Source organism: Myotis yumanensis, unplaced genomic scaffold, assembly GCF_028538775.1.
Source record: "Myotis yumanensis isolate MYYU_CA2020_CCGP unplaced genomic scaffold, mMyoYum1.0.hap1 SCAF_12, whole genome shotgun sequence".
In the NCBI taxonomy this organism is placed as follows: domain Eukaryota; kingdom Metazoa; phylum Chordata; class Mammalia; order Chiroptera; family Vespertilionidae; genus Myotis; species Myotis yumanensis.
The window spans coordinates 18,660,284-18,682,251 of NW_027223763.1; the positions used below are offsets into that span (position 1 = coordinate 18,660,284).

At 44.1% G+C, this 21,968-nt stretch overlaps 1 protein-coding gene across 9 annotated transcripts in view; it reads right to left on the reverse strand.

Moving 5' to 3' along the window:
* The window catches only part of PALM2AKAP2 (PALM2 and AKAP2 fusion), a 372,804-nt gene that overhangs the window by 204,741 nt on the left and 146,095 nt on the right, over positions 1-21,968 (reverse strand). For all 9 annotated transcript variants that reach the window (XM_070430922.1, XM_070430923.1, XM_070430931.1 and 6 more), the window contains exons 3-4: positions 16,028-16,108; positions 1,856-1,986 (exon numbers count right to left, since the gene is read on the reverse strand). In XM_070430922.1, coding sequence (XP_070287023.1) covers positions 1,856-1,986; positions 16,028-16,108 — 212 coding nt within the window. The remainder of the gene's footprint in view (positions 1-1,855; positions 1,987-16,027; positions 16,109-21,968) is intronic.

Genomic DNA, 21,968 nt, shown 5'->3' on the forward strand with positions numbered 1-21,968 from the left:
AGGCAGGGGACCCCGATGCACGGTGCACCCGGCCCCAATTCTTTGTTCAGCACATAGCTATGGAGCACCTACTTTGCGCCAGACCCATCTGTTGTGGTTATGTAAAACCAGTAAGAAACAAGCAGGAAAATGACTGTCACTTTTAACAAGGTGAAGACAAAGAGATCCTTATAGGGTCAACAGTCACTGCAGCAGGAAGCACCATGGACCTGTCGCTTTGAGACTTAAAAACAAACCTCCGATAAAACCACTTCTCAGAACTGCCTTTTCCTCTCTAATTTATTGTCAGTATTTCCAACAATCCTTGGCTCCCTCTTCTTGTCTAAGATGCAGCAAGCAGAGCCACTTCTGAGAGGAAACCCCCGAGGCTCAGGATTCTGAGTAGTAACATCCTGCCCCTCACCTGATAGCCTCTGGGCTTCTAACAGGAAGTCCTTTCCTTTCCTGAGGTTGTGAGTGAGTGAGTGAGTGTGTGTGTGTGTGTGTGTGTGTGTGTGTACACAAACAGGGGTGGTGCAAAAGTAGGTTTACTGTTGTCAGTACACGAAACAGTTTATTCTTGTTTATTATTTATTAAATATTGTATTATTTCCCATATGAACAACTGTAACCCTACTTTTTTTCACTCCTGTAATGAGCAAAGTGTAGCCAAGATGCTCTGAGCGCCCTTTAAAATTTTTTTTATTGATTTTTAGAGAGAGAGGAAGGGAGAGGGATAGAGAGACAGAAACATCGATTAGAAAGAAACATCCATCAGCTGCCTCCTTCATGCCCTCTGCTGGGGATAGAGCCTGCAACACAAGCTTTTGTCCTGACTGGGAATCGAATTGGGGACCTCTTGGTTCACGGGTTGACGCTCAACCACTGAGCCACACTGGCCGGGCTCTGAGAGCCCTTTTAAAGGACATTAGGGCCCAAGCAAAGTAGGGACACAGGTCCAGGGCTTTCCACCTTTGGTGGCACTCCTGGGGTCTCCTAGCTACTCTCAGTCCTCACTCACTCGGTATAAATGGCTGGTAGCAAGTTAGCTATTACCCTTTGTATTTTAAAAGAGCTCATACCTCAGGAGAAAGAGCTGGTGTTCCAGGGTGAATTTTGGGCAGAATTCTGTGGGATAGGGTGGGGGGACGGGTTGCAGCTACACACACCACCTCCCACCACCACCCCATATCTCTGGCTTTATATCCTACGACTTCTCATGGCTACTGTTCCCATGTGGAACCTACATGGTTGCTCCTGCATCAGCCTGGCCAGCCCTTGGCCCTAGGAAGGCACTTATCTCTCAGCTTGGAATGTTCAGAACCTGGAGGAGGGCCATATAGGAATCAGCTCATCCTCTGAGCAGCGGAAGCAGACAATCCAAAGTTGCTTTGGGGAGAGCAGGCACATAACCCACAGGGGCGCCCTCCGTTGGGACTCTTGCTCTCTTCATTTCAATCCCAAGGCCCTTGGTTACAGTTTCCCCGTGTCAGATTGATCAAGTATAGCACATTGAAAACAGACCTACTATATGGCAGCAATAAGAGCTAACAGCTTTAGCCAAAGGAGGAAAAAGACAAAAGCTGACAGAAAAACTCAAAGGGGCATTTGGTGAAGGGACAAGCTGCTTACAACACTTCATTGGTCCCTGAAGACATCACTGAACTGTATGACAGCCCAGTACCATAATTATTACTGAGAGTATAATTGTGGATTCTCTGGAAAAGTTTAAATGGTATCAATGTACTCTGTTTAGGAAGATAATCCTAAATCGCTGGATAAAGGGTGACTGCATTGAGCAGGCCCCCTAGAGGACAGTAGTGGTTACTGCACTGTAAAACCACAGCCTGGGGGCGCTGGGCGGGAAACCACCTACCTCTGAATGTTATCTTCAAGCTGTTTGACTCTGAATTCATCCTCCTCAGACTGCCGCCTCCTGGCTTCCTCCTCCTCCGCAGTGCCAGCGGGTATGCCCTGCAGCAGCCATTTTTCCCGAAGCACTTTGGACTGTGGGGATGAGACAAGAGAACAGACTGATGACACCTTTCAGCCCACAGCACCTCCCCAAACTCAGCCTCCGTTTCAGCTGTGCCCCTCAGCTTCCCCCTGAATCGCTGCTTTCACCTCCTCACTAACTTGGCTCCCTACTTCCCTCCTGCCCAATCCCTGGAGAGGGTTTATTTCTAAACTTCTATTATAAAACATTTTGAAAACTAAAAAAAAAACAACAAACAACACAGAGGAAACTGTAAAATGAATGCCTGTGTAACCTCATTTAGATTGAACAATTTTAAACATTTTGACATGTTTTCTCATATATTTTTTCACCAGAGCATTATAAAGTATATAAGAAACATCATGATATTTCACACACATATTTCAGCATTAATTTCTTGTTTAAAAAAGAACATTTTTCTATGCAATTGCAGTTGCATTATAAAAATTCCTAAGATCGCCCAATATTCAGTCCATCTGAAAGTCTCTTTAAAAGATTAATCTATGTCATTCCTTTTCTTAAAAACTTTAATGACTCCCACCCATTCTCAGAAATGGTATCCAAATGACATTAAAATCTCTCTCTCTCTCTCTCTCTCTCACACACACACACACATACACACCACACACACACCACACCACACACACACACACACACACACACACACACACACCACATGCCAGTGTCCTAATCCATCCTGAAGTGAAATGGAAAGTGCTTGTGTTTCAGGTCAGTTGCTGGGAAGGATGGTTACTGCTTTGAAAAGGAAAATGAAAACAGCTCAAGAAAAAGACATGTTGAAACTCCCTAAAATGAGGAGCAAGATGAAGAAAGGAGGTAAAATAATTTTTGATTGGGGTTTCCATTACATGGATCCTAGACGGCAGCGGGCGCTATTGGATGTCTGCAGAGGCTGGACCCTGGGCACCAAGGCTGAGTGTCCCAGTGGACAGGTGGGTGGTCATAGGAATGGACCACCGTGAGGATGCATGGCCACGTCTGCCAGAGGCAGGGCACATGACCAGCTCTTCCCAACAATGACCGGGACGACACTATGAAGCCAGTCAACATAGCATTATAAAGCATAATGGAGTTCCGTGGCTCCCCGACAGCACCTCTATCAGAACCTCATTTAACCTCTTACACAGGGTGAGCAAGATGCAAGGAGAGGAAGTGCTCATATTGATTAAGAGCCAGGTCATGTATGACTTGGAGCCAATTAAATATCATTTACAGAAATGAGAGAGTGGGATGTGTCTCTAAGGTTGAGGACACAAATTTCATGCTCACTACAGCTTCCTTTCTATTGCTCTTATGAGCAAAAGATATACAATTCAATTTTTTAATTAGTTTATTTTAAAAATATATTTTTATTGATTTCAGAGAGGAAGGGGGGAGAGGGAGGGAGTGAGTGAGGGAGAGAGAGAGAGAGAGAGAGAGAGAGAAACACCAATGATGAGAGAGAATCATTGATTGCCTGCTTCCTCCACACTGCCCTCTGGGGATTGAGCTGCAACCTGGGTGTCCTGACCGGGAATCAAACCATGACCTCCTGTTTCACAGGTCTGCCCTCAACCACTCAGCCACACGGGTGGGGCTAGACTCTCATTTTTATGTGGGATTAAGGGCTACTTATTATGAACCTACAAGATGAGGTACTAAATATCACTAACATTTAATAACAGTGAATTTACAACTCACTAGTGGTTCTTTGTGTTCTTTTAATACATTTTTATTGATTTCAGAGAGGAAGGGAGAGGGAGAGAGAGAAAGAAACATCAATGATGAGAGAGAATCATTGATCGGCTGCCTCCTGCACGCCCCCTGCTGGGGACCAAGCCCGCAACCCAGGCATGTGCCCTTGACCAGAATCGAACCTGGGACCCTTCAGTTCACAGGCCAACACTCTATCCACTGAGCCAAACCGGCTAGGGCTCGCTAGTGGTTCTGATTCACCATCCCACTAAGAAGTCCAGCAGCCATTCATCACCCTGGAGACCCTGCCGGGTGCACACAAGCAAATGCTGATGGCTGGAAAACCATCCTTGCAGAAGGCCCTTTTGTTAGCAATGCTGCATCAGGGTGGCAGCCAGGTAGCCATGGTTTTCCTTGGTGTTCTTCTTGCTTTTTAATTCTAAGTCATTGTTGGTGATCTGCTTGCTTACTCTTCAAGTGCACAGAGAAGCATATTGATAGCACTTGACCTGTCGCTTTCCATTAATTAAAGACATGAATCTGTTCATGTGTAAGGCGTTCCTAATTGTACTGCTGAAGTGATTGTTGACAGGAACCGACCCCTCATTCCAATACGCTTAAATAATTACACAGCACTCACGGGTAACATATTCCCTGCAAATGTATTACACATAAATAGTTTGCAACAACTGCCAAGAACATAAAAAAATCTTTAGAAATTTATAGAGCATTTTTAAATAATATAAAATTAGGTGTCAAAACTCACAGTATAGTTTGTTTACTTTGTTGCTCTCACTTCTGAGCTGAACTGCACCTCCCTCCCCCCACATTCATATGTTGCAGTCCTAACCCCCACTACCTCAGAATGTAACTGCATTTGGAAATAGAGCCTTTAAGGTTAAATGAAATCATTGGGATATGCCCTGATCCAGTATGACTGGTGTCCTTACAAGAAGAGGGAATTAAGACACCAACATGCACAGAAAGAAGACCATGTGAAGACACCTGAGGAAGACAGACAGCTACAAGCCAAGGAGACAGATCTTAGAAGAACCCAACCCTGCTGCACCTTGACCTTGAACGTCTAGCCTCCAGATTTATGAGAAAGTAAATTTCTGTTTAAGCCACCCAGTGTACAGTATTTGCTATGGCAGCCCCTGCAGCTACTATAGGCTCCAACGTTTTATCACTTCCCATTGGAGAGTGGGAATGGATGGGATAAATTGGTTGGGCTTCCTAAGTGGACTAAAGAAGAAAAAGAATATTTAGAACCACTGTTCTCCACTCAAGCCACTCAAAATTTCCCAGACAGATCATGCTCACATACTACAAGAGGCCGTGTTGAATAGTAGTTAACAGCCTGGATTCTAGAGCCAGTCTACCACTTATTAGCTATGCAACCTCAGTTTCCTCATCTGTGAAATGGACATGACAACAGGGCCCATCGTAGGTTTGTATAGAGGATTAAATGAGTTTATACACTGAATGTTCTGGGCCCATACTCAGTACTAGAGAAATGCTTATTCTTGTTGTTCACCCTGTTTCTTTGGCCTTTCCTGCTTTCTCCCTGAGGAAGAGCAGGTGAGAAAGATGCCACCTGAGAAGCCTTCTTCCACTTTGGCTGGCAGGGGCAGTGGCTCTGCTCTGTCCCCTTTGGCAGAGAACATGTGCTAGCAGCTAGAGCGCTTCCATACTGCCCCCAGGCTATTTCTTTTTACATCTCCCCCCTCTACACTCCCAGCTCCTCAAAGGCCGGGCTTAATCCTTATTCACCTTTGCATCTCATTGTCGCACCTACCCCAGGTCCAGAGAATGAATGAGTAAATGGGTGAACTGGAAAATTCTAGACTTTCTTTCACTCTAATTACTTGGGGGTGGGGATGTCACACTTTCACAGTGCTTTCCATGCTACAATGTTTGACAGTAACCTAGTTCAACCCATAGAAGGTAAAAACCTTATTAGGATTTGGGGAGATGGATATGTTGGTAACCTTGGTCTTGGTGTGTGGAACCTTCTGAAAAGGCAGCCAAGGAGAGTTCTGGCTTTCTCTGCCCTACCAGTTATGCTCTGAAGCCAGAGCTGCTGCTGCTGCTGCTGCTTCTTCTTCTTCTTCTTCTTCTTCTTCTAAATATATTTTTATTGATTTCAGAGAGGAAGGGAGAGGGAGAGAAATAGAAACATCACTAATGAGAGAGAATCACTGATCAGCTGCCTCCTGCACGCCCCACATTGGGGATCGAGCCCGCAATCCGGGCATGTGCCCTGACTGGTAATTGAACTGTGCCCTCCTGGTTCATAGGTCGATGCTCAACCACTGAGCTATACTGGCCGGGCAAGCCAGGGCTTCTTGAAACGCAGGGAAGTGCTGCCCCTGGGAATGCTGTCTCTGCTCTCTTCCACCAACGGAGGGTCTAACCCCCTCACTTCTGGCTGAGTTAGTCCTCGCCATCAGTCAGTGCCTGTGACGAAAGCAAACGGGTGGCCATGAGCACGGGAAGTCCATGGGCTCCCAGATCTGTCTCTTCTCTGGATACGCAGGGACATCCCCCAAACATCCCCAACAGCTGGAGCCAGGAAGAGAGGGTCCAACAGAACTGGGCTGTAGGCCTGGTCTCAGAAAAATCTGTTTCACAAAAGCATTCTGACGTTGCAAACACAAAAAGCCGAGATGATTTTTCACTTGGCTCCAAAGTTGTGCTGTCAGGGAAACCACCTCGTCAAATGCATTTGCCTCCAAGGGCTTCCTTCACCGGCTGCAGATCCCCTCGGCCGTCTCTGAGGGCTGACTGGGTGGGAAGGGTCTCTCAGTGCTTGAACACTTGAGCTGAGATCTGAGACAACACACGCACACGCATTCTGATCACGCACACCCATCAAAGCCCCTGTCCCCTCTCTGTTCTGGCTCTAACCGGCTGCCTGAGTGTCTCTGAATTAAGTGGCAAGCAGAGCTCAGCAGAAGTGAAAACTGAAAATAAGAAGTTGTTTTTATAATGCCCTTATTGTCCAAATAACACGCATCAAATGTATCGCAGCCTACAGGTGCTAAGAACTGTCAAAACCTTGCATTTGTCACCCTTGCCAGGTGGCTCAGTTGGTTGGCACGATATCCCATATACCAAAAAGGTTGGGGTTTGATCCCTGGTTGGGGCACGTACAGGAAGCAACCGATCAGTGTTTCTCTCTCTCTCTCTCTCTCTCTCTCTCTCTCTCACACACACACACACACACACACACACACATTCTTAGGTGAGGATTAAAAATTAAAACAAAACTTGGCATTTGTCAAGTGGATGCGAATGTAAGAGTCACGACAAGGAGGCAGCAGCTGGCAGTACACAGACAGAGCCTTGACTGGGGCTCCTGGAGAACAGGATGGAGAGAGCTCCTAGAGTAAATCCGGTCCTTACTCTTCGGGCCTGTCCAGCTCCTTAAAACAAGCCTGGAACACAGCCTCTCCAGGGGCAGCCTGTCCAGGGGAAGCAGGAGAGCTCACTGAGATGCAGACTCCAGGGCCTATCCCCCAGCCACTGATTCTGTAAGTCCAGGGAGGGCCTGGGGATCAGAATCTAACAAGCTCCCAGGTGATGCTGCTGTCTTGCTGCCAGTCCCAGGACCACAATTGAGTAGCACAGCGTGAGGACCTGTGGCCACCCAAGTGCCCGCCGAACGCATAAGCTCTCTGCTGGCGAGCCAAGCACACTAACGCCGAAAGGATCTCCTCATCCTCTCAAAGCCGTTCGTCCTCCTGCATCTCCATCTCAGGCACAGCAGTGCCCCCAACCCTTCCTCCGGGCCAGACACTCTGCCAGGTCCTGCAGACTCCACTTGGGAAGCCAGGCAAGTCCCCGCTCTCACTGAGCCTTTGTCCCAACAAAGCAGGATGCGAGACAATTTTAGACAGAGAGACAGGCATGGCAGGAGGTAGGCGGGATGATGTGACAAACAGGGACTGAGGGAGGACACCGTAGGTGGGGAAGACATCTCTGAGTGCTTGGAACATTTGAGCTGAGATCTGAGGTCCAGGATAGGGCACTCCAGGTGGATAAACAGGCCAATGCAATAGGCCAGCAGTGGGAGAGAGTGCTGCTTATGGAGCAAAAAGAAGGCCCCAGTGGCTCAACCAGAATGGGCGGGGCTGGGTCAGGAGCACAGAACAAGTGGAAGATGGAGAGGAAGGCAGGGGGTCAGGTTAGGTAGATCCTGTAGCCTTGCTAAGGAGTTTGGCATTTATTCCGAGCCCCATGGGAAGAACACAGATTGCAAGGGGCAGCATTACAAATACAAGTGACATGACTCTATTCCATCGTTCAGGTGACAGAACACATTAGCTTGGAAGAGAGGAGTAGCAGGGGACAGACTGTAACGGGAAGTCAGCATGACGACATGACATACTGGGATGAGGAAGAGGGTGATGCATAGATATTTGGTTTGAGCAAACGGTGGATGGTGATATCATCAACTGGAGATTGGGAAGACTAGAGGTAGAACAAGAGCTAGAAAATCAAAACTTCCATTCGGATCATGTTAAGTTTGAGAGGCTCATTAAGGGACACCCATGTAAGTGGACACGTCAGAGGAGCCGTTGGAAACAAGAGCTTGGAGTTCAGGGGCTGCTGGGCCTGGAGACATCAATCTGGGAGTCACTAATATATACATGATGTCTGAAGCCATGGTATTGGGGGACGATGATGATGACGATGGTAATTCTTATAGAACTCTCACTGCTTTAAGTGCTTTACATATAAATTCATTAAGCCTTCACAAAAGTTCTAAGACAGCGGTTCTCAACCTGTAGGTCGCGACCCCTTTGGTGGTCGAACGACCCTTTCACAGGGGTCGCCTAAGACCATTCTGCATATCAGATATTTACATTACGATTCATAACAGCAGCAACATTACAGTTATGAAGTAGCAACAAAAATAATTTTATGGTTGGGTCACAACATGACGAACTGTATTTAAAGGGCCAGAAGGTTGAGAACCACTGTGTAGGTGCTAATCAAGAACCGTATCCATGGTCACACATCTAGTAGGGTGTGCATCTGAGAGTTAAAGCTAAACAATGCATTCTGCTATCCCGCTTCTGCCTAAGATCACCCAAAAGTCATTCCCTCCTCCCCAAAGAGGATTGACAAAATCATCAGGCACCGCTGACCTACGCCCGAATGTGGGTAACTAACTATCTCCCAGCTTGTCTAACAGTGGGTTCCATGTTGGTGCTGTCCCCACTCATCCCTGAGTCCCTTATATTCAGGGGCTGTATCTTTTATTCATCCACATGCAAGGTTATAGTTGGCAATAATCAATAGACATTGAATGAATGAACGAACGAATCTTAGACTATTAAAAAATGCCTTAGAAATCATCTGATCAAACTCTGCCCCCCAGCTTTATTGAAGTATAATTGACAAGTAAAATTGTATTTAAAGTGTACAACATCATTAATCAAATCCTTTTCATCTACTGATAAGGTATCCGAGGTTAAACAACTTTCAAAGGTGACGTAGGTAAATGGTGAGGAGTGTCTGGGATAGGCGGTGAGTGGGTATTGGGAGATGAATCAAACCTAGTAAGTTTCCAATTTTTTTTTTTTTTTGCTTCTTGATAATTTTTATACAGTCACATGTAGCAACATTTTTACTGTATAGTTCTGGCTTTGGTGTCATACATAGATAAGACTTCCTTACACAAAGGCTATGAAATATTTAACTGGGATTTCTTCTTATGCTTTTACTCCAAATCTCTCATTCACCTGTAACTGACATTGTGTTAGTGGATGATGGGCAGAATCTGAATAACTGGAATAGAAAATGGATTAGACACGAAGTAGGAAACAGCTGGGCTTGTTTTCTCATTCATCCGTGTGTCCCCTCCAGTCTCCTTCCCTTCCTCCCTACTGACTGATTTTGAGGTTTTGTTACCTGATTCAGTCCACACAGAAGCCAACCAAGACTTCTGATAGAAGAAACCGAGTCTTAATTAACTTCTACTCAAGCTGTTTACAGGGGACACGCGATGGAAAAAAATGATGAGACGTAAAGTTCCTTTACGCTGTGTACCCTGCTGTCTGTTCAATATTTTACAATTTGAAACTGGCCTTTCACACACACTAATAACCAAGAAAAGTCTAAAATTGGTGCTGAGGGCTCATAAAAGGGAAACACACTGCAATATCTCTGCAGCGAGCCTCCCGCTACCTTCAGGCTATGCAGCAAGTGACCTTGGTGGGCTGACAAGAAAGATTTCTTAGGGTCACAACTCAGTCTTTGTTTTCCCCCCCCCCATTCAGTCTTGAAAGAAAAAGCTGTGGTTTTAAAAATATAATGACAATGTTCCTCGCTTGGATTAGAGAGAAACTCCAGTCAGGGTCTTCTGCTGATGAATAAATAATTCAAAAGCAGCTTATGTATTGGAGGTGGTATTAGCAATTTGATTGTGACAATGCTGACTCCCTCACACAAACCTTCATAAGTGTGACAGTCCCAAAGGAGTTCATGTGGCAATACGCACTGTGCTGGGACCTTGAACCGACCAATAAAAGAGACAAATCTCTGGCAATCCAACCAAGAGGCAAAGGGGATATTACATTCGGTCTGTTCTGATAGAATACAACAGTTGATTTATTTTTTTAAACTCACATTATCACAAGCCACATAATAAAAACAATAAAAGTAAATAATCGTTTCCATGGAGTAAGAAGCCAAGACAATTTTTCAAGAGACAAAGAAGAATAGCTCTTGCCTTATGAGATATATTTTAATATATTAAAAACCTAGAGGGATTAAAGGAGGATGGTATTGGCACAGGAATGGCAGACTGATGGACTAGAAAGAAGCCACAAATGGTGGACCCGAGGATACGTGAGAAATATGTGTGCGATCGAGACTTTTAAATCAATGAGGGAAAGGATTAATTAATTGATCAATCATGTTGAGACAACTGGCTCACCATCAGTAAAAAGTAAAGTTATTCCTACCTCATACCTTATAGAAAAATAAATTCTTAATTCTAGCTGGATCAAAACTATTGAAGTAGAAGAAACATCATAGGTAAGTGTCTGAAATGGAGATATTCATTCCAAGGCTAACATCAAAACCAAAAATCATAATGTTAAAGGAATGTTAATGGGATTTCCTAAAATTATAAAGTTTTGTATAAGAATTTAAAAGAACCCATATACAAAAATTAATAAAAGAGGTCAAGGTCAATGTATTTTAGATACAAATGTTAATATAATATTATTTTATTCACAGGCTGATGAGGCATATGAACAAGAAGTATATATCTTAATTGAATAAAATATATTGGGGGGGGAAAGCAGAGAAGGATATACCTGTGTAGGTTATATCTGGGTGGTGAGTATATAGTTATGTTCTTTCTTTATATTTTCCTGTACTTTTAAATCTCACTTTTGCAATGATTATACATTCCTTCCTTTTATAATCAGCAACAATAATACAGCTGTTAAAACTGCTTACTGGCCCCATATGTGAGCATTTTTTTTTTTTTTTTGAAATTCTTACATCACACATAGTAGATAGTAAATATAGCTAAGGATCTTGTAAAGAGAAATCTTAGTTTAATTTTTCCAGGACTTTAAAGTATCTGGAGGTATCTTAGTCACTGGGGTGCAGCCACTAATATTTCAGCATTTTATGCTTTGGTTCTTCATTGCTTTCTCACATTTGCTCATTGTCCACATATAAAGTAACTAGGGGCCCGATGCATGAATTTGTGCACAGGAGGGGTCCCTCTGGATGGCCTGTGGGGATCAGGTTGAAACCCACAGTCCAATGCCACCTGCAGCTCCTACCTGCCACTCCCACTCATCCTGGCCCCTCTGTGCCAGCTGTGAGCTCGCGCCCAATCAATCCCTATCTGGAGAGGCTCGCATTGCCGCAGCACGGCTTACCAGCCCTGAGCCCTGCACCTGGTGCCCTCTTGAGGGGAGTGGCCTGCAGGATTGGGTCGAAACCGGCTCTCAGACATCCCCCAAGCCACAGTGGTCAGCAAACTCATTAGTCAACAGAGCCAAATATCAACAATACAATAATTGAAATTTCTTTTGAGAGCCAAATTTTTTAAACTTAAACTGTATAGGTAGGTACATTGTTATTAACTTAATTAGGGTACTCCTAAGGCTTAGGACAGTGATGGCGAACCTTTTGAGCTCAGCATGTCAGCATTTTGAAAAACCCTAACTTAGCCGAAACCGGTTTGGCTCAGTGGATAGAGCGTCGGCTTGCGGACTGAAAGGTCCCAGGTTCGATTCCGGTCAAGGGCATGTACCTGGGTTGCGGGCACATCCCCAGTAGGAGATGTGCAGGAGGCAGCTGATCGATGTTCCTCTCTCATCGATGTTTCTAACTCTCTATCTCTCTCCCTTCCTCTCTGTAGAAAATCAATAAAATATATTAAAAAAAAAAAAAAAAGAAAGAAAAACCCTAACTTAACTCTGGTGCCATGTCACATATAGAAATTTTTTGATATTTGCAACCATAATAAAACAAAGACTTATATTTTTGATATTTTTTTTATATATTTAAATGCCATTTAACAAAGAAAAATCAACCAAAAAAATGAGTTCGCGTGTCACCTCTGACACGTGTGTCATAGGTTCGTCATCACTGGTTTAGGAAGAGCCACACTCAAGGGGCCAAAGAGCCGCATGTGGCTTGCGAGTTGTAGTTTGCTGACCACTGCAAGGGGTCCCAGATTATGAGAGGGCATAGTCCAAGAGACCCCACCAGTGCACGATCAGGGCTGGGGAGGGGCCTTGGGGGAGGGGGGGGTGTTCCAGGGCGTGTCCGGCCCATCTCACTCAGTCCCAATCAGCCTGATCCCAGCAGCAAGCTAACCTACCAGTTGGAGCATCTGCCCCTGGTGGTCAGTGCATGTCATAGCAAGCAGTTGAGTTGTGTTAGCATATCATTATCATTAGCATATTGCGCTTTGATTGGTTGAACGGTTGACTGAACAACCAACACTTAGCATATTAGGTTTTTATTATATAGGATGATATTCTATTTTGTGGAGTTACTCACTGTATCACCCTAAATACTATAATTAGCAAACATATTAGTCAAACATACCAGTATCAAAACTATTGTCTTGCATTCTATTTATTTACTTTGACAAGAGATCCATGAATTTGTCTAAATAATTCATCTCATTGCATGAGAATAAGTATCCACAGATTATTTGATCATGAGAATTATAACTTAATAAATATGAAATCGGATTCTATTGTTCTTCTATTTAATTTAACTTTGCACTGAGAATACTTATTTCTAAGGGAACATCTGGGATTTTGTAAACTGGTGAAATGAATATTAATTACTAACATACTTCCTAATATTATTTACTTCAAGGAACTTCCAATAATTACTATGGTATGTCTCCACATGGTCTAAATTTTCTGGAGTCCATGACCATGTACTTAGAGTAAAGAGACATGTGATGGTAATGATGGTAACATGTGATGATGCTAATCGGCATCTAGACAAATTATTCAAAAGGAAACATTTAATTTGGAAAAAAAAATCAGTGTCTAGGAGAAAGCAAGATTATAGAGGCAGACAGCCCGGCACTCACACTTACAGTCTTTAAGTTTTGGAGCAAATTACTTGGTCTCACAAATTTGTTTCCTTGCTTGTAAGACAAAGACAGTAATATCTACTTTGTGGTCATTAATGAGGTGACATATTTAAAGTACCAACCACCGAACAGGCACTCAATAAAAAAACCCCCCAAAAAACCTATTATTGAGAGGGGACGAGAGGATGACAAGGCTGCTTGCTGCCAGGAGGAAGCTGGCTGAGTCTCTACCAAGAGAGTCACAGAGCAACTACCACCTCAATGAGTGTGCTAGCACCTAGGAGTGAGGCTGCCAAGCTCGAAATGGAATCATCACAGGGAAGGTGACTCACGCTATTCAAGTTCAGTCAACAGTTAACTGATCTGAAGTAGAACATTTCTCTTTCTGGTGCCTGAAGTGATCATCTCTCTCAGTCAGGCACCACCTTCCTCAGATGAAAATAACTCGACTGTCTGGGGGAGGGTGGAGTCAGAACAAAGAGAGGTAGGAGTCGTGAGGGAAGTTTCACCTGAGTCATGGGGAGGCTAAATGACTCTCCTTGCCTAACAGCAGACTCCACCTCACCAGTGCGATGAAACTGGTACCTCCCAGGGCTGGGGTCTCTCTCCAGGTGCCAGATAACCCCCCTTTTGGACCTCTGAGCTCTCCTTTCTCATTGGTCAAGGCTAGTGATCCACCTCATTCTGTCTACACAGGTCTTCCCCAGAACCAGAAAAATGCACTGGTCTCCACTTATTAAATTGCCATCATTTTCAGGCCTCTCTCCTCCAGATTATGACAAGATCACCTTGGTGAAAGAACTGGTTGTTTCCTTAGCTAGCCAGTGAAAATGAGAATTTTTACCAGGATAACCATTAAGAACTATCCGATTCCCTTGTTTCCAAGTACTTGAAGGAATCTCACTGTTTGCCCATATAATAGTAAGTCATTTTAACTGCTGTTTCTGTTGATTGGATGGATGGATGGATGAATGGAAACATGGACAGATGGATACATGGATGGATGGAGGCAGGGAGGGAAGAATGAAGGGACGGATGAAAAAATGGGTACATGGAAGATGAACAGAATGTTGTCACACTGTGCTGGATATTAGTAATGAATGAGTCCTTGGATCTTATTTGGCACCCAGAATGATGATGGTAAGAAGTTGGACAAAAGAAACTTGATCTTCTCATGTACGCTGATTGTCTGACTTCTGATTCAAGGAATGCAAAGGCAAAAAAAATCACATTGACCTTAAAAAGGAGAGAGGCTGGCTGTCTAGTAAAAAAAAAAAGAGCCTCTCATCTTTCCATCCTCTAATGAACAAGTACATCTTTAACCAAGAATTCCCAAGGTTTTAGTGTATTTTGCTTTTTTTTTTTTTTTAATAAGGAGTTGACTATACTCTGAGCCAGAGACCCAGCTCTGTCCAGAGTGACCTTGAACAATTCACCTGGTTCTATTAAGTGTTTCTCAGCCCCGACTCTGTCAGGAGAGGAGGCCAACTTTAGCCCTCAATCCTCCCCCAGGAATATTCTAAGGAAAGAGCAACGGCATGGGGGACATACTGCAAGCTCCTACAAAGAAAGGTCCATACATGGATTTGCAGGACGAGCAGAGAGAAAAGGGCACTGTCCTCGGTATCATGCTGCTGTTCCTCCTTTTAGACACATTCCTCTGGTTAGAGTGAATGGCACCCGGTAAATGCACTCAGCAGATTTAGGTCATGTTGCTATTTGAGCTCAGCAGCCAGCTTGCCCAGGATTTACATTCTGAGGACTCGTTTAGCACCATCCTGTCTTCCAGAGAAGAATGGGAAATGCCACCATGAAGGTCCTCCCGGTTTAAACATTTCTCAAATAATCCAGAGCTAGCAACCCCCTGCAAGGCAGCCCCCCGAGCGATGCGGTTCTGCACGTGCACGGAGATGAGCAGGAGGTCTGCCTCGGGAAGCCCTGAGCAGGGTGGGCCAGCGGCAGCTCCTGGCTGGCCGGGAAGGTGCCCGCGCTATCCCTGAGCCTGCAGAAAGCAACATCCGGCAACCAGGGGAGCTTTGTGACAGCGACAGGGCTTTCTCCTGGGCGGTAATCAATTACGATGCTTAAGTGCACGATGTTGTCAAGAAAAAGAAATAAGTAAACAGCATGTGCTCCCTTCCCACCCCACCCCCCTCTCCAACTCCGGGCCATGGAGACCCAACCAAGTCAATCATTTAAATGCTGTTGTTTGACCAACTGCCTATTCTGACAGAACACTTTCAAAATTGTTAAAGTGTGTGTGTGGGGGGGGGGGGGGGGGCAATAATCGGAAATTCACAGGGCTGCTCATCACGCTGCTTTTATCTCCCTTTTCTCCACAGCGAGGAAAGTTACTAATATTTTTAAATTAAAAAAAAAAGAGCATCATGTTAAAGATGTCCATGAGAACCTTGGAACAAACACACGCAGCACCTGTGCACTGGAGACACAGCCCTGCACACTCCCTCAGCCACCATGTGGAAATTCTCTTCCAGTTTCTATGTATAACCACTGCATTTCACATGCACACTCCCCCAAACCTGTCCACACGCACGCTATAATCTCATCATGCTCGCAGACACGGGAATGCTGCAACAATGCCCTGAATTGGAGACATTCCCAAGAAAAGCCCAGCGATGGTTTCCTGGCTGAATGAGAAAGAGCTCGTTCAGTCGGCGGCAGCGCCTTCACGCCGGGGCAGGCTCTGCCCAGCTCTCCGCAGGGTGAGCTGCATGGCTAATCATGGATCGGCCGCTTACCTTGCAGTGCTGCAGCAGAAGTATCTGCTCGTCGAGCTCTTGTCGCTTGCCTTCTATTTCAGTCTGCCTCTTTCTTTTCTCCTTGAAAATAAAGAGAGAGAGAGAGACTGTAAAAGAGGGTGGGTGTTGGCTCCAGGAAATTTGAAGGCAGGCAGGCAGCAGCAGCAGCAGCAGCAGCACACATCTGTACAGACACTTGCAGGGATGCTGGGCATACACGCACTGTCACCTGCCCCTCCGTCTCTGGGTGTGTTGCGAACAGCAGCATTCCCTGAACATGTCTGCTGTGGGCTCAGTGAGTGGGAGCAATTCTCCTCCCTCAGCCAAGCTGCAACAATTTAATCCAGAAGAAAAGGCGGTTTCTACACACACACACACACACACACACTCACGCTCATGTTCTGTGCAGTGTTAATTTGGAGACAAAGAATTAAAATGTCTCAGTCAAAAACACAGAGGCTGTTATAAACTGCAAACATGATAGAAAAAAAACAGTGGGAGTTCTAGGGCAGAGTTCTTTTATCAAAATCATATACATTTATTATACAAGATAATTTCAAACGTTGTAGGACAAATCATCCAGTTGGACATATCCAATGATGCAAACTAGATGTGTGATCTTTCTTAAACTAGCCTTGTGGGGAGCGGGGGCATTTCATGTGGGTGGGGCTCACTGAGGATCTGATAAATATGAACTCTGGGGTTGGTCTGCCTGCATCCAAATCCTAGCTCTACCATTTGCTAACAATTCGCTTACCTCTGGTAAGTCATTTAACCTCCTAGGTCTAAGTCTTCTCTTGCATAAAGAGGAGACAATAATAGTACCCAAAGCATATGGTTGAGACATGTATTAAATGAGATAATACATGTAAAGGCCTTCGAACAATGCCTGGCACATAGTAAACACTCAATAAATGTTATTTGCTATTATTCTTATTGGTACGTACTACTTTTAAGTAATGCCTAGGAATTGGTTTTAAAGGGGTGTATTTCCCTTGTATTCACAGCACACCCTTTCTATTGGAGTGCACACTTAATAGGTTTCTCCTCACACGCTGCAAATGTAACCAATAATCATCATATAACTGGGTATTTATCCAAGAAACCCAAAACACTAATTCAAAAATGCATATGCATCCCTATGTTCATTGCAGCATTATCTTTAATAGCTAAGATATGAAAGCAACCTAAGTATCTGTTTATAGACAAATGGGTAGAGAAGATATATTGGAATATTACTCAGCCATAAAAAAGAATGAAACCCTGACATTTGTGACAATATGGATGGACCTACAGGATATTGTGCTAAGTAAAACAAGTCAGGCAAAGACAAATACCATATGATTTCACTTATATGTGAAATCTAAGAAACAAAATAAATGAACAAACAAAACAGAAACAGACATATAGATACAGAGAACACTTTGACAGTGGCCAGAAGAGAGGGAGGTTGGGAGAAGTGGGTGAGAAGGGATTAAGATGTGCAAATTGTCAGTCACAAAAGCAGTCAGGTAAAGTACAGCATGGGGAATATAGTCAATAATATTGTAACAACTATGTATGGCATCAGATGGGTACAGCGATCACTTCATAAGTTATAGAAAGGTCTAATCACTAAGTTGTACACCTGAGACTAATATAATATTGTGTGTCAAATGTAATTGAAAATTTTAAAAATATTTAAAAAACAAGCAGCATATGAATGTGATTAATTTAAGAACAGAAAGGCTTTCCCTTATGCTAGCTTACTTGTCCCATGTTTTCCTTCCAACGTGCTGAGACAGCTACTGCCCTGAATTATTTTGCCTCACTCACATATGCAGGGAGACGCTTGTTAGACCAGACATAATGGCATTTTACAACACAGCAGCCAAATCCTGGAGAAGACAATAACGTAGAAAGCTGGCTGCTGTCCTCTGTGTCCACAGAAGCTTTTATTTTATGTAGTTGCCATGTTTCTGGGGGTATGCTCACACCACTGCTATTCAAATCCACAAGGTAATCATTTGTGTTATAACCAAGTTCTCTGTGCAATGCCCAGATCTTAAGAAGTAGCTTATAATATTTCTGGGAGGTAATATCCAAATCAGGAACATCACCTCCTTGCCAAAGCGAGGCCCGAGAATATTTTAGAAACTTATTATTTACCAAAAATATTCTAAATAATGGTGCATCATTGATGCTGTTTAATCCCAGGGTATGTCCAAGAACACGCAATATATGACAGTAGGCAAGAAAAGTGAGGCCCGGTGAGGAAACGCCACCTGTTCAGCCACTCAGAGTTACCACATGAAAAAGCAAATACCTCCAGAACCAGCCACTGTCTCTACAGTCTAGGTTTTCTCCAGAGTACGTTTACTGGACTTTTATCATTCATTCTCATTAGCTATCAGGATATGAATGGTCCTACACTTAAATACAGAGCCAAGATATAGTATGTCAAGAATACAAGATGCTGCTGACTCAATAATTCCATAAATGTTCATTGAGGGTTGTGTGTTTGTTATAGACTGAATATTTGTATCCTCCCCCAAATTCATAGGTTGAAACCTAAACCCCAATGTGATAATATTAGGAGGTGGGGCCTTTGGGAGGTGATTAGGTCATGAGCATGGAGCTCTCATGAACGGAATTAGTGCTCTTATAAAAGAGACCTCAGTGAGTTCTTTCCCCTTTGCTCCCTGTGAAGACACAGCAAAAAGACACCGCCTGTGAACCAGGAAGCCAGCTCCAACCAGAGACTGAACCTGCTGGCACCCTGATCTTGGACTTCCCAGCCTCCAGAGTTGTGAAGAATAAATTTCTGTTGTTGATAAACTACCCAGTCCACAGTAGGGACTAAGACAATGTTCTAATTCCTTGGTCATTTGTAAACCTTTCCTAAGCTATCCCACCTCTGTGTCTTTGTTCAACAAGAAGGTCCTCACTCCACAGTTGCCCACCATCATATTGGTGAATCATGTCTTGAACAGAACAAATATTACCAGATGTTTCGGGTAGCAAATCTTTACATGCTTGAGCAGTAGACTCACTGATGGTCACTGCGAACAGATATAATCATGAAAGATGCAGATTTAAGTTAGTTTTTTAAGAATGGGTAGGAATTAGGTAGATTCACAGGTAGTATATTCCAGGCAAAAAGAACTGTGCCAGCAAGGGCAGAAATGTACTTCAGATTCCAGGGACAATGAGCAGGGAAATATAACTGGATGCTGGGCTTGCCTTTAGGAGTAGAGAGCAATGATTCAAAAGTTTGGCCAGGACTAGATCACTGAGGGCCTTGAATGTCAGGACAACAAGTTGGGATTTTAGTGTGTGGACAATGTAATGTCATTGTAGAGTTCTAAGCGAGAGAGTAATATAGTGAAATAACATTTTTTGAACATTGATCTGGCACTGGTGTATAGGATAGATTAATAGGGGTTGGGATACTTTTCCTTTAAAGGGCCAAACAGTAAACATGTTAGGTTTTGCAGGAAATACAGTCTCTATTGCAACAACTCAATGCTGCCATTGCCATGTGAAATAGCCTTAGACAATATATAAATGAATGTGTAGGCTGCGTTCTAATAAATAAATCTCTGTTTACAAACACAAATGGTAGGCCAGATTGAGCCTATGGTCAGAGTTTTCTGACCGGTGGATGAAAATATCATTAAATGTCTTAGTAGGATGCTACATTCACCCAGGATGTGGTGGGGATGGATAGACTAACAAGCTCACCCTAGCTTAGGCTGTTTCAATCAGAATGGAAAGAAGAGGACAAATATAACAACCAAAATTGCTGAGACTCAGGACTAATTGGATCTAGGGGATGAGGCAAGGGGGTGTCTTGGCTTTGAGCCACACAGACCAAGGAGTGCTGGTGTAGGAACAGGCAATAGTGGGAAAAGAGTACTTTCCCGTCTGTGCTGTATTTATATATTCCCTGAGGGAACTCCTTATTGAGTTAAAGCTTGAAAAGAGCCAGTTGTTAACATATGCAACCAGCGATCAGCATCAGCATGTTCACTTTTGTGTTCCGTCAAAGGAGAACCCTGGACTTGGTCCCTGAACTTGGCCCCATCTATGGCTGTTTCAGAATTATTCTATTAGTTGAGTCCCACTCCACCATGATAGAGTTAGGTCCTGAAGTCACTCCTAACTAGATAGGATGTAAGATGTGCACTCATCCTCTGTGCAGAATTAGAGCTAAAGTATAGCAAGTTCAAGTATAGCAAGTTCAAGCAGGGTACCCTAGGGTTCCTGACGCTTGCTTGCTTGGACTCCTGAGGTCCTTGCTGTGCTTCTCACCTAACTAGTCTGCTGCTTCCCAGGCTGCCCCTTCCCTTAATCAAGGCAAAACCACTGATGCTTGGACATTCAGCCTACACGATTCCCTTTACTCTCATCATCTATACAACCTACATAAGTGATAACTTGCAGATCTACATTTTCAACCTCAATTTCTCCTTTGAGCTCCAGACCCCAACATCCAGCTCCCAACTGTTCATATCCAGTCCCTCAAACTCAATCCTTGTGGTCATCATCTCAGCCATCCCACCTCCCCTACTCTCACACCTGTTCCTTCTGTATTCCTCATCTCAGCGATGACTATACAAGTCAGGAATCTTAGTTGTCCTAGGAACTTCCCTTTCTTGAAAGATCAAGTCCTTTGATTCTGCTTGTCTTTTTCCACATCTTCTGCTTCCCCACCATACCCTTTATTACTACCTCAATACTCTCTCCTTCACCTCCCCACCTGCACATGCAGACTAGTCTACATTAGTGTCTCTAGTGATCTGTAGCACTTAACTGCTTCTACCACATTTCCATTTGGATCATTGCAGGGGTTTCTCACTAGTCTTCCAGCCTCTTGGGTATTGGCTCTGAGCAAGTCACCCTCTGTGTTGCTGTCAGAGTGATATTCTAAAATGGAAATCTGACTGTGACCAACCTTTGCCTAAAATCCCTGAATGTCTCCCATTGCATGCAGTGAAAAGAGCAAGTTCCTTAGCCTAGCTAATGAGGCCCCTCTCTATCTCACAGCTTCATCTCAAGCCATGATACCCTCGAACCATATGCTCCAACCTCAACAAACCATTGTAGTTTCCTGATCTACAACGCTGGTTCATGCTTTCCTGGTTTTGTTCTTACTGCTTCCTCTAATGAAAATGCATTTCCCTCACTGCTTCATCTGACAAATAATTCTTCTTCTTTGACAACATAGCTTAAATATCAATGAAGCTAGACTGGTCATCTGCCCAGCCTTCCTTCTCTCAGAGAATCCACCTACCCTTACTGTCAGGGGCATGGTGGGAATGCCAGCCATAGTTAGTCACACGTAGCCCAGCTCATCTCTGCCACCAGGATTTGCGTGTGACACAGGTTAGGCCGATCATACTACCTTATCTCACTGAAATAGAGATTGGTCTAAGTGTGGCTATAGGACGCAAGCAGGACCAATAAGAGACATTTCTAGGGAAAGACACATGAATACTGGGAGGGAAAAAGCTCCCTTTCCACTAAGGATAAGCTGGGATGATGAACATCTGAGGCAATTTTTCCAAGCCACACAGGAGAGATGCATCCGCGTTGGAGAAAGGTCAGCTTGCAGAGAAAAGCAGAGCTGAAAGACAGAGAAAGAAGGATTCTAATGACATAGTCTGAGTCCCAGATCTGGTTATGAATAAAGCCAGAGCCATCTCTGGACTTCCTAAATGATATACAATCACAAATCTCCCCTTTGCTTACATGAGTTTGAGTGGTGTTTCTGTCACTTGCAACTCAAAGAGTCCTGGCAAATACAGAAGCCTCTTCTGCTTCCTCCAAACAGAACTCATCACTCCCTCCTTCTTTCATCCATTCCTAGGCTGTGGATCTTTCTACATCAGCACCGTGAGCACTTTAACACTTTATACACTTAACTGTGCGCACATCTCCTTCTTCTAAACTACAGGCT